The sequence below is a fragment of the Nannospalax galili genome, unplaced genomic scaffold (genome assembly GCF_000622305.1).
Source record: "Nannospalax galili isolate Female #2095 unplaced genomic scaffold, S.galili_v1.0 scaffold974, whole genome shotgun sequence".
Lineage (NCBI taxonomy): Eukaryota > Metazoa > Chordata > Mammalia > Rodentia > Spalacidae > Nannospalax > Nannospalax galili.
In genome coordinates, this window is record NW_008335438.1 from 2958344 (window position 1) to 2977390 (window position 19047).

General features: G+C 48.0%; 1 protein-coding gene across 4 annotated transcripts in view; it reads right to left on the reverse strand.

The window, feature by feature from the left end:
- The window catches only part of Afap1l2 (actin filament associated protein 1 like 2), a 111265-nt gene that overhangs the window by 14145 nt on the left and 78073 nt on the right, over positions 1-19047 (reverse strand). For 3 of the 4 annotated variants that reach the window (XM_008830222.3, XM_008830224.3, XM_008830223.3), the window contains exons 5-11: positions 14654-14744; positions 11439-11522; positions 7819-8024; positions 5975-6154; positions 3016-3105; positions 819-903; positions 254-358 (exon numbers count right to left, since the gene is read on the reverse strand). In XM_008830222.3, coding sequence (XP_008828444.1) covers positions 254-358; positions 819-903; positions 3016-3105; positions 5975-6154; positions 7819-8024; positions 11439-11522; positions 14654-14744 — 841 coding nt within the window. The remainder of the gene's footprint in view (positions 1-253; positions 359-818; positions 904-3015; positions 3106-5974; positions 6155-7818; positions 8025-11438; positions 11523-14653; positions 14745-19047) is intronic. The other variant, XM_008830225.3, reaches the window with a different exon arrangement.

Genomic DNA, 19047 nt, shown 5'->3' on the forward strand with positions numbered 1-19047 from the left:
TATATTAGGATGATACCAATCAGTTATCCCTTACTTCCTCACCTAGTACTGCAGCAAGACAGAGCCTGGTGAGGCATGAAGAACCACCCACAGACATGACAAACCCAAACCCCCAGCTCTGTGTGTTCTCCATTCCTGGACATGACTTTAGGGCTGACTTTAAGTCTCTGCCTTTGCTGCTTGGGCTAGCCTTCCAGAGGCAGGCTCCAGCTCAGTGAAAAAGCCTGGGGTCCTGGAGGTCACTGAGTCTTACTGGATGTCTCGAGGGACCTCTCCTGGGGCTCCAGTGAGGTGGATTTCTTCCTGCCCAGGTTCATTAGGTTGCTCAGTTTGAGGCCAGCAGAACATTTCTTCTTGACTATCAGGATGAGAGAGAAAGCAATCAGTGTTGACCATGTTGCCTACCCAAGTGCAAACTCATCTCTACCTGCTCCTCCCAGCCTATACACAATCATGTGCGCACATACACACAGATACATCTGTTCCACACAGTAGGATCTTCAGGACAAGTCAGCTATCCCCAAAGTCACATACTTGGGGAATACACAGACATCTCAGAGTAGGTGAACATCAGAGAATCTTTACAGAGTATATGACTTCAAGGAGTTTTGGCACAAAAAAAGAGCTGGAAGAATGTTCTCTTCCCCAGCCTGGAGCAAAACATAACTTTAGTTTGGCCATCTCTCCCTTTGTTCTGTTGGAGGCCATGTTAGATCAGCTGCCCCCAAGATAATTAGGGTTGAGCCATGTGGCCAAGTCTCACACCCTACGTACTGTTGGCCCTTCAGCCATAAGGTAGAGAGCCACAATCTGGTTACCGTCTTTGGTCTCTGGGACTTCAGGATGCCCATCAATGGCGCTTCCATACTCCGAAGCTGACAGGTACTTCTCGGCTATATCTGGCTATAGACAACAAAGAGATGAGTGGGGATCACTAACTGGAAATGGTTACCTTAGAGACTAAAATTTAAAGGCAAATAGAATGACTCTTGTGAGTATGCCAGAAGTCACTTGAACAAAACTCCATTGGCCAGAATCCAGACTTCTGGAAAGAAACTGGCCAAACTTCCTTTGGGGGCTCTCTGGAGCACCGACTATCACCCTCCTTCTGGAGGCCCCTGCCTCAGAATAGCTCTCCTGTCCTCAGGAGAGGTTCCTTGTTCACAAGTGGTCCAAATGACTGTTCCATCTGATATGATAGTGGGCCCAGAGCCAGTGGGAAAGCAGGTAGGCAGCTCCACAGCTGAGTTGATATCTGAGTTGTTATCCCTGCTGAAGTGTTCAGGGAGCAGACTGTACTAGCCACCCACAGAGCTCCAGAGCCTGGGGAGAGGGTAGCTGCTGGTGGTCAAATGTGAAGTACTTAGAATGTTCCAGTCAGGCTTCTAGAAAATCACTAGAAAGCAAGCTGATGGGCCCCAGCCACTGGGTCAGCCCAAGCAGGACCCCAAGATGATGGAGCCTGGCCAGGGAAGCTCTGCAGCTATGAGCAGAACCCTCATTCTCACCCCAGTGGGAAGGGAACCCAAATTCACTCCTGTCTGCAGTCAAGGAATGAGTGAGACCTTGAAAGCATCAGCCCCACTTCAATCCCACAGGCTGGCCTGTGGAGGCCTCTCCATGTGGTCTGCAGCTTTCAGAGAACAAAGGACCCCTCCTTGCTTGAGCCCTCCGTGTGCCCTCTTGCTGTCCTCCCTGTCAGTGCTGGGGATCCTCTGGCTGCTGTGTGCATGCCCAGGTTTCAGGGTTCCTGCCTGCTGAGACTCAGGGATAGGAAAACTGCACTCAGCCAAATTTCCTTGACCCTCAAGCTCAAAGCACCCTGTAGCTCTTTGCAAAGGAACACTGGAGCCCTTGGTCAGGATCAGCATCAAGGTGGTTATATGTGAGTTGGAGAATAGGGGTTAGGAGAAGAACAGTCACAGCCTTGTAAAATAAATCTCCATCAGTGTGGACAGAGATTTTACAGAGGATATATTTCAAATAAAGACCTTAGTCAAATGATTTATGAAAAAAAAATATCCACCTTAAGAAAGTAGGGTAATTCACAACTGTCAAATTGCAAAATCAGTCTAGGATGGTTGAAGAAAATGCAGTATATTCACAGTGAAGTTTTATTCAGCCACAAAGAATGAAATTACATCATTTCCAGGAAAATGGATACAACTGGAAAGTGTCATATTAAGTGAAATAAATCAGATTCAGGAAAACAAACCATGTTTTCCTTCATTTGTGTAGCCTATACGTGACATGAAAACGGGAGTGAGTGTCTGGTAGAATGCAGGAGCGGCAGCAGGGAGGGTGCATGGTATCCTTTATGAAACCGTCTTCATGAAACATATCACTATGTACAACGAATGTGTGGCACTGACAGTTTATATGGAATAAGAATGCAGTGGCTGGAGAGATGGCTCAGCAGTTAAGAACACCAGCTGCTCTTACAGAGGACCCAGATTCGGGTCCCAGCACCCACATGGTGGCTAACAACTATCCATAACTCCAGTTCCAGAGACTCCTATGCCCTTTTCTGGCCTCCACAGGCATTGTATGACATGAGTGCACTTACATACAGAAAACTTATAAAATAAACATACATAAATCCCAAAAAGAAAAAAAAGAATGCAAGGGCCAGTGTGGTTGTGCATGCCTTTAATCCCAGCACTCAGGAGGCAGGGGAAGGCAGATCTTTGTGAGCTTAAAGCCAGCCTAGTTTATATAGGGAGCTTCAGGCCAGCCAGACCTCCATAATGAGGCCCTGTTCCAAAAACAAAATAAGCAACAACAAAAAGAATGTGGCAAAGTGACATTTGTTTCAATAACACTTCTCCCTTAAGCAAGAAAACAGGTCGGTATCCATTTCATCCATTTTCTTGCCAAGCTAGTTTCCTGCCGTTACCTAAGCATGGTATGTTTCTTATTGAGCTGAAATATGAAAACAAGGATTCCAACTTTATACTCTTAAGTTTTACCAAGTAAACAGAACTGGAGCCTGTCTCCGGGCAGGTGAAGCCTTACTTTCTGACAGGTCAGGCGTTGGGCATCTGGGGTATACTGGTTTCCCTCAGAGGCTCCTTCGGAAGGCAGACCGCTCACCTCCTGGATGACCTGGATTGAAGGGGGTGCCATCAATCAACAGAGACCAGGGTCCCTGAGTGGCCCTGGTGCTCAGCATGCACAGCCAGGACAAAGCTGGGAACCTCAAAGCTAGGGGAGAGTGGGTAGAAGAGAGAAAAATGACACAGACCTTCAGAGGGAACAGAGGCACCCCTACCCCTAGCCCACACACGTTCTCTGGACACAGCTGGTCAGCTATGCTGAGGAGAATTTGTGGCTCAGGCCCTTTCCTGCAGGCGCCTTCCTGTAGGGCCTGTATTCTGGGGGTGTGCCAGGGGCTTTTGCAGCAGGGACCACAACAGGTGACAAGGCAGCCAGCTCTGCCACCATTAGGGCAGGAGTGCTGTCCTGCCTCAAGTGTGATGACCAGCTGTACTTCCTGGATGGTTTCCTGGCTCTCAGGGGACTGTGGGCTTTCTATGGAGTCTCTGCACCAGTAAGAAGAAGGCTTGGATACTGTCTCCATCTGATGTGGGCTCTGCAGACTTGCGCACCAACATCCACCACACACTCTTCTGGAAAGGAATTATTTAGCTGGCACTCAGGGTCTGGTCTGGAGACACAGAAGGTCAAAGATGGCTCTGACTTCACTAAGCAGTAATGCACACCACACACACACACACCAGCTTCTGAGCCCAGGGCCACATTGGGGATTCCTAGAGGGAGAAAACTTAGGGAACACACATACATATGCACACAGAGCCCTTCCAAAAGCCCTTTGGAGGACATTAAGAGCAGCTTCAAAGGACTCTCCTTTTTCGAAAAGTCTCTGCCTACAGCAGTTAGTAGAAGTGGGTTTGAAATCAGAAAAGTAAAACAAAGGAAAGAAGCAACCTGGGGGAGGAGAGGCAAGGTCTTTCTCGCTTCCTAGCCTGCCCCAGTTAGGGACAGGGGACATGTCCCAGTCATGGGAAGAGGACAAGCACTGGAATTAGCAGTCTAACTGTGTGATCTTGGGTCCAGCTTCAGTCACCGCACCCTTATCACCGGACAACATAGGTAACATAGTGTAAAATATTCAGCACAGGGTAGGTGCTTTCATTCCTGTCCTCATTAGCACAGAGTATACAGATATCTTGCTTGGGGAAGGGGCTGACCAGCCCTGTCATGCTGCAGGAGTGGGCAGCTTCTCAGAGGCAGGCACGTAGAGCCAAGGCCACTTTGCATTCATTTCACCAGGGAGGAAAAGGGTTTCTCTGTGCAGCTTGGACACAGAGCCAGTATCTTCTGAAAGCACTCTTGTTTTTGAAGCAACCAGCAGGGGTTATGAGGGCAGGAGTCTCAGGAAGAGGTGTGAGAATTTGAGAAGGGAGGGTAAGGGTCAGAGGAAGGATAGGTAGGGCTGAGCAGACAGAGGAACAGCTGTGGGAACTGAGAATCAGGGCAATATGCATGTGTCCAACTGGGCTTGTGTGTGTGTGGTGTGAGTGTGTGCATGTATGCGTGTGTGTGTGTGTGTGTGTGTGTGTGTGTTGTGTGTATACTTAGAGGATGAGAATGGAGAATGCTGATTGAAGCCAAAGGGGAGACCTGGGTAAGAAACAGGAGTTAAATACCTCATCAGCAACTCAGAGCCCTGGGTCCCAGTAGCTCTGCAGCCCAGACCAGCCCCTTGCCTTCTTTGGGTCTCAGCACACTCATCTGTGCTAGCTGAGCTGCCTATACTCAGCACACACTGGGCATGGTGCTGAGCACTTTGGATGCATTAAGGATGCATGATCACTCAGCTAAGAAGGGAGAACCGGGTTTTATGTTAAGCCCTCATATGCCAGGCTTAGCCTTTTGGAGCCAATATTCTCTTAGGGAACCCCCCCACAAAGAAACACCCCTGCATACTTGTTTGCACAATGACCCTTGTTCTACATGACAGTCCATAACCACCTAAAAATTCTTCCTTAGGATTGAAGTAGCTGTGAGCCTCCTAGGAGATTGGTTTGGCCAGACTTAAGACATTTAATGGTTTCACAAAACAGCTTGCCTACTTTCAAATCTAGAGTACTCAGCACTCTGGGTGGCCAGTACCTGGGCAGGTACCAGCTTCTCTCATGCTTTAATAAGGCAGTTCAGGTACTTTTCTGACAGGCTCACTGTGATTTTGCAGGGGGGGGTGGATACAATGCCAGACATTGCTAATGTGGGCATAATTGGGGAGCACAGAGCAGGAAGAACAGAGAGGCTATCTCTGGCTCTCAACTGATCACAGGGGAACTGTGAGTCCTTTCTTGCTCCAAACTGAACACTTACTGGGCCCACCAAGCTCATCTTCTTTAACTTGGACAGGCAAGCCCCTTCCTTGGGGTGTCATCACCATTGAACACCTAGGGTACATGATGACAGAGCTGCTCATTTGCATCTGGGGTCGCGACAGTCCCAGGTCTGCCATCCATTGCTGCCATTCATTTGTCAGGTGATCTTGATCTGTTACCTCTGCCCTTTGAGTCTTAACCTCCAATCTTATAAAGCAGGCAGGTGTTACCACTGCCCAGATACCCCTAGGGTTAAATCTGCTCGAAGCCCACAGGCCATGGTACATACTTCACAGATGCAGCAATACCTACTGTTCTTTAGCATGGAACAAGGTGATGCCTTTCCAGAACGTAAAAGGCAAACGGACTCCAACTTCAGCCATGTCTTGGCTTCCAAGGATTCAGACTGAGCAGCAAAGTGTTGTTCCTGCTCGGTGACAATGATTGCCTGTACCCGGAATGCAGGAAGCCCTGGGCACCCGAAGGATCTCAGATCCTCTCTCCACCCTTGACCAACTCATCTATCCCTTTAGAAGAAGCAGGGAGTTAGAACGCCACAGTCTCTCACTGGAGGAAGCAGTTTGGATTCCAGTGGTTTGGCCTATCCCACTCACCCGGAGCCACTGCTCGGCTTGGTCCTTGCTTTGCAGGCCCAGGACAATCACATCGGCGTTCATAGGTATGATCTTGAGCTTGTGCTCCTTCTTCCGTACTTGTTTCTCCTTGTGAATGACACTGCTGCCCAGCAAGTTCACATCCAGCTGAGGACTGTGATCCTTGGAGGATTTATAACACTGGAAGAGAAAAGATGCTACTTTGCCAGGGGTGGGTGGAGAGGGATTCTGCAAAGGAGGGGCCCTTGGACACTGAAAATCTCCTCTCTTGAGAGCCTGATTATATCCCCAAACCAGAAGGCTGGATACCTTAAGGCAGGCCCAGGGCCTTACCCTCAAATATTAGTTCTCAATGTCGACTGTCTCTCTCCAAACCTCCTTCTCCCTGACCTTGGCCAGGGATATTCCATTATCTGGACCATCCAAATGGCTCTACCTTGCTCTGGCTCAGGGAGGGAGGCTCCTCAAATACAGTCATGTACCACTTAGTGACCTGGTCAATGACAGATAGCAGCAATGGACAATGGCCTCATAAGACTACATTGCTGAATGACAGTTATCTTAGTTTGTGTAAATACACACTGTGATGCTCACAGAACAATGACATCATCTAACGACACATTTCTCAGAATGTGTCCCACCATTAAGCAGTGTATGACTGCACATCCCCTGTGGACGGCTCTCATTTCTCCACAGTAGAACAAGCTTTTACCATTTCTCTATTTCCCTACATATCTTAGCTTCCCCAGCAAGGGATCATCAGGAAGAGAATCCAAGCTTATGATCTGTTTTGCTAGGTAATAGAATTCAAAGGAAGAGAACTTTTCCCCTGAAATATGCTGTCTTTCAGTAGCTCATAAAATGATGGTCCTCACAGGACTCCTAAGCAGCATCACCTGAAATAACATCTACACAGAGCTGGACACATTGTCGCCAGAGTGGGAAAAGGTACTTATAATGATCCCATGGAACTTTAAATTCAGGACTTAAAACTGTGAATTTTTTTATTTTTATTTATTTATTTTTTCGAGACAGGGTTCTACTATGTTACCTAGGCTGGTCTTGAGTTCCTAGACTCAAGGAATCCTCCTGCCCAGGAACAGCTAGAACTACAAGTTCATAGCCAACCACACTCAGTTCAAAACGGTGAATCTTAATTTAAAATATCAGGAAGCAGGACTATTGTCAGAGTAGAAGCTCGGTTCCTCTATGGTTTTGACTTATAGTAAGTCTTGTAGCTTTGGATTCCTCCAATCCTCATGTTCCTTGAACCAAATCAGTAGGCAGAACTGGGGCTGGGGGCTGGGCTGGGGGAGCCACTGGGTTCCATCAACAAGATGTGGAGAAGAACCAAGGGACAGAAAGGTCTCTTTGTCTCTCTGCCTCTCTTTCTCTCTCTGTCTCTCTCTTTCAAAAAAAAGTATGTAGAGACAGGTGTGGTGGTGCATGACTATAATCTCAGCATGAGAAAGGCTGAGGCAAGAGGAGGATTAGTTCAAGACCAACCTGTTTTACATAGTCAGACCCTGTTACATACTCAAACCTTTCTTTAAAAAAAACCAAACCAAACAGAAACAACAACAAAAAAACCAAGGTGCATGAGATGAGATGGGACGGGATGGGATGGGGAAGGGGTAACCTGCCCCCTATGAGAGCTACATTAAAAATGACTAGATCTTCCCAATCCAGAATGGATTCATCTGTACTCACAAAATTCTGCACGTCATTTTGAGTTAGGGAGAGGTTAAAGTATCTTGCTATCAAAGGCTGTCAATGTCACATCTACCAATATCACATCAAGGAACAACCCCCACACCATTCCAAGAGAGAAGACAGGGACTAACCAAGAGCCTGGTGTCTCTGATCACACAGAGCTGCTTGGCCCATTGGCCCAGCCACTTCTTACGCCACAAGAAGGCACAGATACGAGCATCACGCATCAGCTCGATGCTGGCCTCCGGTGAGGGCCACTGATAGGGGGCTGTCTTGCCTTTGCTGCTCTCCTCTTCATCGTAGGACTCATAGGAGCTGCTCACAGCCTCTCCGTCCTCTGTAAGGAAGACCCACAAAGTCAGGGCCCAGCTGGGCAAGAGTATCCCTATACATGGAACACTGGGGAGGACGGCAGGCAGTGGGCAGCAGGCAGGAACAGCCAGAGGTCCCAGGCTACTACCCACCTGGCCCTTCTGTCCTTGAAACAGCTCAACAGTTACCAACTCAAAGCTAGGACTGGCTTTCCATCTCAAGCTCCCTTGGAGAAATTTCTTAGATGCTAACTTGGACCACAAAGTGCATTTCCCTCCCCAAACCCTGTCTTCCTAGATTCCATGGACATACCCGAGGAAACCCAGCCCTGCAGACAAACTGCATGCTTGTCTGAGGGCGTCTAGTTCCTCAGCCAGCCAGGTGAGGCTGGGCTCTGCCCCAGATTGGAGAGGGGTCTAGTTCTACAGGGAGGGAGAGAGGGAGGGAGGGAGGGAGGGAGGGACCCACTCCCTTTCTCTCCTTGCTGAATAGCCCTAATCTCCTCATCTAGCATCTACTGCAACATCTTTTCTTGTTGCTGGCCGGAGCCTACCTTATATTCTTGCTTGAAAGGATCCCCAAGCTCACCACAGCACAAATCATGCATAATTCAGTGCACACCCTACCTTCCTCCATGTCTAGCTTCTGTCCCTACTATCTGACCAGAGTTCTTCTCTTCTCTAGCCTCACAGTGTTCAAGACCAACAGAAATCATGCAAAGAAAAATCAATGTACTTTCTATCCATTCATAAGTGTATTCATGGATGGACCCATCCATCCACCTACCCATCCATCTATGTATGGGTATATCCACCTATCCACCCGCCAATTCATCAATGCACTGATACATCTATCCATTCATCTATGCATTGATATAGCCATCCATCCACCCACCCAGTCATCAATGCATTGATATATCCATCCATTCATCCATCCATCCACCTACCCATTCTTCAATGCACTGATACATCAATCTATCTGTCCACCCACCCATTCACCCATCTATGCACTGATATATCCATCCATCCATCCATCCATCCACCCACCCACCCACCCATTCATCAATGCACTGATATATCCATCCATCCATCCATCCATTTATCCATCCATCCATCCATCCACCCACCCATTCATCAATGCATTAATCCATCCATTCATACCTCCACCACCCACCTATGCACGCACGCGTGCACACACACACACACACTCATTTGTGCATTAACACACCTATCCATCTACCCTTAAAAAGCAGCATGAGAAGAAAATGGAACTCTGGGACACCCGAGACAGCCCCGCTAAGCACAGAAATCCTATCTAATGATCTTGACATTCTGCCTGAATCCCCAATGGATATGGAACTCACTACCCCTCCTTCCCATCACTAGACACTCCCTTCTACTCAGAAAATGGGCTCAATGGCTGCTTCCCTATGCCTTCCAAACAGTAGTCCCTGTTCTGTCCCTGTGTCAAAATGAACAACACCCCCTGCCATCCCATGACTTCCTTCAGGAGACACATAACACATGGCCCTCCAAGTCTTCCCAAAAGAATTCAGAAGTCCCTGTTGTATCGTCATATCTGGGTTCCTGCATAGGAGGAAAACAGATTCAAATTTGAAGTAGAACATAGGAAAATGGAACACCGCTACTGCAGTAGTTATTGGAGCTATGAGGCCAACAAATATATTTTGTTTCAATATTTCTATAAGTAATACTTTAATACTAGCTTTCTTTTTATTAAAATATTTTATTATTTTTATTCATGCATATGAGCATATTGCCTGCATGTATGTAAGTGGATCCATGTTGTGCAATGCTGTGGAGGTCAGAAGAGGGCATCAGATTCCTTGAAACTGGAGTTATGATGGTTGTTAGCCACCATGTGGGTGCTGGGAATTGAACTTAGGTCCTCTGCAAGAGCAACCAGTGCTCTTGACTGCTGAGCCATCTCTCCAGCCCCAACACCAGTTTCCTTTAAAAGCAATATGATACTACTCATCTTCCTGGCTTAAAAAAAGATACACGGTTCATAGTTCATACCTACTGTACCTATTAAATAAGCAAAGATAGAAAAAGCATGATACTTCCCAGCAGGGGACTCTGAGCTCTCATGTTGCCATGGCACTGAAAATTCACATAACACTCTCAGAAAGCTATCTGGCAGCCTGTTGTTCAAGAGTCATAAAACTCCCATATTTTCTGATCCAAAAATCAGAGTTTTGAGAGTTTATCCTAGGAAACTAGCTTTCAAAGAAGAGGAGGGGGCCAGCAAGATGGCTCAATGGGTAAGGACACTTGCCACCAAGCCTGCCACCTGACCTCCACCCATGCACTGTAGCACACGTAGGTATGAGTATACACACACACCAAATGTAAAAAAATTTTTTTTTAATTTAAACAAGTGGAGAGTCTAGGGGTATGGCTCAGATCACTTGCCTAACAGATCACAAGAACCTGGGCTCAATTTCTAGAGCATCAAAATGAATAAAAATCTAGAAAGATGAAGGAATAAAAAGACATGCATTAATATATTCACTGGACTGTTATAACAGTCAGCAGCAGGGTACTGGCTAAGTCAAGTATGATTTCATCCTCTTGGAAGCATTCATGCATCCATAATCAATTAAAGTCCTGAAAACTAGTCTGTAACTCAATGGACTCCCCAAGAGATGTGGGTGGGGAGAAGCCCCAACTAGAAATGTGCACACAGACAGACCACAAGGCAGCACAGAACTCGGGGTTGATCTGATGGGGAGGTGGAGTCAGGGTGCCTACACAGTTTTCCTCTCTGTCAGTATTATACAAAAAGTAAAATGAGAAGACTGATCCTACGTTACTGGGATTCTTCCTTTGGGAACAAAAGTGAACGAGAGGGTCTGCAGAGCCAGGTGTGGAAACTGTCCCTGTCCCCAGTGCACAGGCTGTGCTTCTGAAATGGTCCTGTATGCTCTGTGGAGAGTTGTGGTGCTGTGGGGTCCCCAAAAGCTAACTGAGACAAAACAGCCAATCTAGTACCTGGAGCAGCATGGGAAAATTTTAGAGCAAATGTATCAACTATTGTATTTATCCATAGGAAGGACCATAGCACCTCATTAATGTAGATTTTCTTAAGAGATTCTTGGCTTGCAAGGGATGTGAAGCGAGGGAGGGATGAAAGGTACAGTGGTCAGATTATCCCACTAGCATGCATCCCTCTGCCCTGTGAGAGTCCTTGGAAGTCAAAGGACCATGCATTCTACAGGTCTTTGCATCCATATTTCCTGGTTCCACAGGCAGGGATCTATGGAAGGTAGAGTAGGACACTTGTTGGGCAGGAAAGTGCATGACTTTGCACATGCAGGACCTAGGCACGAGGATAGGAAGAGGGTAGTGGCCTCAGTCAGAACATGCAACCATCTCAAAGCAGGTAGAAAACACTGGCATTCCAGCTCTGAAAATACCCAAGGTGATCGTGGCATAAATGACTCCTTCAGGCAACTGTGCCCATCGGGGAACTTCAGTAGGGAGATATCTGCCATAAAGACCTGCATGACATCCAAAAGCAGACAAAGGGAGGGGGGAGGGAGAGAAAGGATGAGAGAGAGAGGGAGAGAGAAAGAGAGATGACGAAGAGAGAGACACAGTCAAGTGGAGACTCAGATGTGTCATGTGGCTGCTTATCATCAAAGGCTAATGCTGTGGGCTTGTTAGAAGAGGCCACAGATGTCATTTCCAGACTCCATTCACATCTAGAGGTCACCACTATTTGTCACCAGTGGAATGTGGACAGAGTGACATGTGTCACTTCTGGCCTGGTGCTTTTATGGAGTAATCTGCTCTTTCTTTACAGAGGATTCTCTGGCCCCAGCGAGTGGCTGAACCAAACATTCATGGAGCATGGGTACCTAACCTATACAGGACCAGAGATGCCAATACTAGACTGCTCTGTAAATGAAATGGGTTTCATGTGTTACTATAAACCAACCATAAGGAGTTATATGTCACAGTAGCTGTTATTCCCCCAACCTGATGCATCAGAATGAAGACCCTGATATCTCGGGCAAGCAGAGTCCCCAGTGTCTCAAGCACAGGTTCCCAGGGCACTCAGTTCACATTTGCTCAGGCAGAGGACCCTGGCTCAGTGGAGCAGCATGGGGACATTGGTGATAAAGCGTGACAGGAGTCCAAGCAGCTGGCCTTGTGAAAGATATCAGCAAAATCAGTCAACCAACCAGCTAGAACAAGTGCTTTAACTCCTTCCTGCTGTGACCTGCAAGTCACAGTGCTCAAGCAGGTCTGGGAACAGCAGGAAGAAAGTGAGGACAGGCTAGCTTGCCATGCAGGTGAAGTCCTCTATCATAAGCATGGTCACCTCCCCAAGTTGTCCCCAGATCTCATCATGGCAGGAGAGATAGGCAGTCTTCCCACCACCTGCTTTCCTGGTCCACCCCACCTGGTGAGTTCAAACTATCCTGGTGAGAATCCCCAGATCTGGTGAGCAGCAGGGATACACTGGAGAGAGGCATCACCAAGAGGCCAGGTCTTTCTAACCAGTTGTTTGCGTGTAGAAGTGAAGTGCCTGCCCCCTGCACAGGCCCCCATGTGTCTGGGAGGCAGGTCCTGGCTAGCAGGGGCTACACCCAAGGCAGAAGCTGAGCTAAGACTATGTGGAGGTGCTTAGCAGGTGAGTCATTGTTTCTCCCTTTAGGATGTGCCCAGACAGCAGCACCGCACCCTTGGCTTGGGTCTGAAATCACAGCCTAGCTGTGACTTGCCAGCACCTCATTCGCTCAGTGGGCTGAGGTGAAGGGCGTCTGGCCCACTACGCCAACCACTTAGAATATCCATATCCTCAGTCCCAACAGGCCCTCACCTCCCACACAGTTCCTGGGACTGGAGGCCAAAGATAAGTGAGAAGCAAGAGAAGAGTCTGATGCAGGTTTAAGTTCTGGGTCCTGATCTCATCCCTAGCCCTGTTTATATGATACATACAATGCCCTGCTTTAGCCACCTTCATTCCCACCACCAGAGACCCACTCTCTTCAATACTTGTAAAGTACTGTATGACTGCAAAGCCTTTTCACTTACAAAGAAAGGAGTGAGAAGTAAGGAGATGTTGATTTGTATGTTGACTGTTCTCAAAGGCCCATGTGTCTCCATGTTGGGCTTGGTCCCCAATGTGGTGTTATTGGGAGACACCCTGGACCATTAAGAGAAGGGGTCTTGGAGCTGGAGAGATGGCTCAGTGTTTAAGAGTACTGACTGCTCTTGCAGAGGACCCAAGTGTGATTCCCAGCACCCACATAGCAGCTAACAACCATCTGTAACTCCAGTTTCAGGGGATCTGACACCTTCTTCTGAACTCTGAGAGCATTGCACAGATGGGTGAACTTTCATACATTCAGGCATAATTCTCATACACATAAAATAAAAATAAATAAATTTTAAAGAAGAATAGGGACCTTGTGGGAGGTCCTAAGTATTGGGGTACCCTCAAAGGGGATCACGGGACCCTATCTCTATCTCCTGCTCTTTTGCTTCTTGGCTTTGAAGTGAGCAATTTGCCACATCATACATTCCCCAGCATTGCCATGTGACAGGTCCAAAAGAAGCCCAGAGCAATTGGCCTGCCCAGTCTTGAACTAGAGCCTGCAAAAGTGTGAGCCCATATGAACCTTTTCTCTTTATAAGTTAAGTATCTCAGGTATTTCATGATAGTGACAAAGAGCCAATTTCTACAGACCAAGGATACTGGCCAAGAAGAGAAGGGTTCTAGCATCCAGCCCAGCCTGCACAGCCCATTCACAAAGTGTCCAGTACCTAAGTTAGGCCAGTCATGAAGTAACCAGCAAAGGCTTGCTGTTTTATTCAGGGAAGAAACCAAAGTCCTTACCATGGCCTGCAACCCCTTCTGTATCTTTCTCCATCACTCTCCCTGGACTTACCTGGTCTTGCCACACTTGTCTCTTTCTCAAACACACCAAAAACTTCCCAGACCCCAAACATTTGCATATACTGTGATGATAATAATTTCTCTGCCTATAAATTTCTTTTTTTTTCTCATCTGTTCCCCACAGCATTCAGAAATCTGCCCAAGATCACAGCATTGGTGTTAGGAAATAACTACTCTCCTGCAGCAAGCTAGATCCTGTTCTGTTTTCTGTCCTATCACATATCACCCAACACAATCTAGGGATATTTGTGGCCTTTCTTCTCTCCACTGAATGTGAGTGCTCTTGCCCTGACACCTGGAGGGAGCGAGGTAAGTAAGGGCCTATGAACACTGATGCTGAGCTCAGATTCAGCCTGGCCTCCACATCCACTGCTGCCCAGGGCCCCGGACCCCTTGCTAACACATCTCTCCTGCACCATTTCTCTGCTCTCAGTGCAGCAATAGCTAGGTAGGAGCCCAGAACCCATCAGACACAGAAATCTGTTCCCTGTGGACATCCTCAGCCCCTCCTCTCAGGGAGCCTAGGTCTGGACATCACACATAGACCAAAGGCTGAACGCTCTGTAGCCAGGTCTCAAGTGCAGCCGTTCTCTGGTAATGTTGCCCTATCTACCCTCTGCCTACCAGCCCATGGTGAGCACATCTGTCACCACCTGACAAGTTAGCACCACCTGTGGATTAGAGCAGTTAGCCCCGCTCCAGGCCCCAGCCCCTCAGACATACCATTGATGGATGTGTCATATGGCTCTGCCTCTTCATAGTAACCCTCAGGAGACTCAGTCTTTGGAACAGTGAGCTGCTTCCGCTCTGGAATCTGTGGCACAATCAGAGAAAAGCCAATAGCTTCAGATGGGGCATGCTGGGAGCACTGGAATGAACCTTTCATGTGGGAAGAGGTAAAAGGAGAAGGATGCCTGACAGGACTCTCAGCAACTTGGGGAAAAGAGCTTGTCAGGAATCTCAGCTTTGGTGATAGGACAGCTTCCAAGTCCTGCTTCCCTTCTAAGTAAGAATCATAACAGGACTATTTTCAGGGTGCATGAGTTCAAATGTGGGCGACTTGGGCGAGAGAGATGGCTTCATGGTTAAGAACTCTTGTTGTACATCATACATACTGGAGTTTTTCCTGGAACTCACATAACAAGCCAGGCATCCAGCAAAAACCAGTAACTCCAGCTCCAAGTGATCTGACATCCTCTTCTGGTCTCCCTGTGACTACAGGTACATACATATGTGCATACACTCATGTAGGCACACAATAACACACATATATACACATGAATCTTTTATTTTAATGTGAGAGACTCTTTCCATAGGGCCTGGTACCATGAAACACAAGGAAATAACTATCATTGCTGAGGGGTCTCCACAGCCCAGGGATCTGAAGGTTGTGTTGGGATGGCAGTGGATGTAATGGGAGCCATCCCTGCACTGACAGGCTGCTAGCTGAGGTACCAGCTGGCAGATGTGCCTGCTAAGATGTGAAAGGCCTATTGGGTCTGCTCCTTCCTGAGGGCCAGGCCTTGTACTCAGTAAGCACACATTTGGGAGCTGCTTATGGCTGGCCTCTTGCTTGTTGCCAGTGAGTCTTTGCTCTAAGTCATCCCTGTTATGTGCTCAGCCAGTAATCTGCAAAAGGGGAACCCGTAAGACCAGCTGCTTCCCGGGATCTGAGGGGAAGAGTCCTTTCCTCTAGCGGTGGTGGTGAGGTCTCCCCAGACATATCCTGAATTGGCTAGGTCTACAGCTCCAGCCTCCTAGAGCCCCACTTAGGAATCCTGTTCCTGTAAAGAGGTGGGTCCCATCCAGAGGGACACTCCAAGAATCTAAAATGTGGTTCTAGATCAGTCTTGTTAAAACTGGACAAAGGGGAGAAGAAGTCCTTTTGCTACAGGGTTATTACCCTGTCATCACAGGGTCTTGCCATCTTGCTAAAGAGGAGGAAGTCTTAGTTCCTGCTCTCTAGGCTGCCGGGGGGTGGAGGGGGCAGTATCAGAAGATAGCCCTGTAATTCTAGACACAAGGACTTATCAACAGAGGTCAAAGGAAAGAGATCCTAATGTCCAGGCCTAAGGGGCACTGTGTTAAGTACCAGTATCATTAAGATGTAAAGACTGTAACATTAAATAGAGATGCAGAAGAGAAGTGACTTCAATGCCAAAATAACTGCTAGAGGAAGGGACAAGGAGGAAAGTTACCCTGATCTGCAGTATCTACGAAGACCCACATTTTTGCTGTAAAAGGTGAACTAGTAAACATTTTAGGGATCTGTGGACCACCTGAGGTCTCTTTTCTCAGTTACTTAACCCAGCACTGCAAAAGCATCCACAGATGGTACATACTGAGGAAGTGTGGCTGGTGCAGGAAAACTACACTGATTAAAGCTGGTGGCTGATGGGAAGATTCAAGAGCTCTCCCATACCAGCCCCTGAGATAAGACATAAGATCTGAAGATGAAAGGCGGCCAGATGACCCGAGGCATCCTTGCAGCTCTAAGCAAACTTCCCTAGAGAACATGTACTATGGAAAGCTCTTGGGTCAGAGTGGGTGGGAGACCTCTTCCTACACTGACCATGGCAATGCCTGTTTGGGGTGTCAGCTGCTTCCCCACAAGGCAGCTCCCTTGAGAACAGCACTAATGTCATGGTCAGGCCTCGAAATGGGAACAGGGTGGAGATGTTGTGCTTACCATGAGGGTAGTCAATGGCCAGCAAACATCTGTTTCTCCTGTAGTGACCACAGCACCTGGCTGTGCAGACTGTGGCCTGGAAAGGCCTCAGCTATCTGAGTCACTGTCCACACCCACGAGTTTGCTCCAGACCCCTGGCTGCCCTTCACTGCTGGATGTGCCTGCTCTCTTCTGAATCTGTGGGGGTGGGGGCTGAAGTAGGACCCCATCACTACAGATGAGTCAGAGCTTGAAGCGGACGAGCATCCTGAGCTTGGAATAGAGGCGACTATCCTGGTCCATTCAGAGGCACTGTGGGCCTAACACTTGGTTGAAGGTTCTCCCATGACTTTGGAATCAAGAGAGGGAGAAAGGGGTTCTCTGAGGAAGGGAGGCTACAGGGTCACTCCAGGCTCAGGCCCTGGGGAGGAGAGGCCCGGCCTCAGAGGCTGCTGCTGTGGTGGCTCTGTATCGCCTCCCTCTGGCTCCACCTGACCCAACTCCTCTGAGAACTTTGGATTAAGAGTTATGGCTCCTTCAACTTGAGCAGGATGACCTGAGGGAGTACAATCTTGGGCGCATGTGTGGACGGGAAAGGGAGGGCTCTGATGAAGATCACCCCTTCCTAACACCACATCTGGAAGCACTAGGGGATGGAGGGGTAGTGGGTACCTCGGTCACTCCATATTTTTCTAGCAAAGCAAATCCACCCAGAGGAGGGAGGTGGCTTGCACTGTAAAGTCAGCTGGTGCTGCTGGAACTCTCCCCAGGCCTGGACTCTGTCCACCGGACAATTACCACACCTCAGAAAGGCCCCTGAGACTGAGCTATTCCTAGGTGGTGACATTTTTTCCAACTCTAGAACTAGCTTTCTCTTAAATGTGGCTCTTTCCACACTGAGCAGTCCCATCGGATACCACAGAAAATCTCTCTAGAGGAGATCATGTCCCCTGTCTTCTCCTCACCCCTCAGCTCATGCAGAGGCCCTTTCAAGCTTTTATACAAGGGACTAACAAAGGGGCAGCAAAAATCTGACAGGATCCCAGGGGTTGCCAGGTTCACTGTGACCTGATTCATTTAGAACTGAGACCAAGCTCCAGGTCCTGGACCTCTCAGTCTACACTGTGTTTGTAGAACAGATTTTAAAAACACTCAGCACTCAGTGCCAGAGGGACTCTTCCTGGTGAACACATCTCACCAGGTGTTGACCCAGGAGCACATCTAGCCTAACAGGTGACATTTCTGCTCAGTGACACCATAGTGAACAGTGCCTGGGATGCCTCAGAAAATATCAGAGAACCACAGCTTCTCTCCTCTAGAGACCCCAGCAGCTAGATGGGAGGGCTGTAGGCAGCTGCCTCCTATGTGCTCAAAGGTACTAGGGTCAGAAGCAAGAGAGGAGGCAGCTGGAAGAAGCACTGTGCTACAGAGCCAGCAAGAAGCCCGTTTTCAGGTTCTGCCTTCCTGACCCCCAGTTGAGGGGCCTTGACCAGGATTCTCAACTCATAAAGAGCGGTGACAAAATCGCCTTTCCTTTGATGGGTGGTGGGGGATCAGATTTGCAGGGAGTGGGGTGGAAGTTCAGGAGGCAGTGACCAGCATCATAGCATCCTGAGGACACCCAGAGATGAAGGATCAGCCCACCAATAATCATACTGTCAGAGAAGAGTCCTAACAGCTGTCACTCAGATCAAGGAACCTCAAGCACAGGACACTGGAACAACTCCTATACCCCATACTGGAGTCTGTATCCCAGCTTGAGTAACCCTGATGTCCTTGAAGATCCTCAAGGTCATTCTGGGGCTGGGAGTCCTCTTGGTGACATGAACCCACAGATTAGATGATGGTCACTTTCCCAAAGTTCAGGGACCTTGGAATACTAATCCAAGGCCCCTGCTTCCTGTATAACCTCCCATCTGTGGTCTGGTAATTTTTCTAGGAAAACTCCTCTTTCTGTGGAGAAGAATCTGGGTTCAAATCCTGATACTGCCACTTCCTGGCTATAAGACAATGTGCTTTCTCTCATATAAAATGTAAATACTCTGTAATAGGGTCTTACCTTTAAGTTCTGGGAGGCAATCAAGGGCTGTGGCTTATAATATTTTGGGAGTCTCTTGGACTACTCTGACCAACAATGCAAAGGGCGGTTTCTCTTGCCTGCCACTGTCATTTTTATTACATAGCCTTCAGCTATATAAATGCATATAAATATTGTATGCATATTTTTCAGTAGACTTAGGAAATAATATATTTCCCTTTGGTTTTTCACACTAAATATTATTTATCACCCTTTTCCCCTGCATAGCCCTCCCTACTCCCTCCACAGTTACAGAACCCCCCATTTTCCCCATTTCCTTCTTGAAAATGTTTCCTATTATTCCCCTCTCTTGAGCTCCTTCCCTGTCCCCCCATGATTCCTTTCTGTTTTCCTGGTTCCTGTGATTTTGAG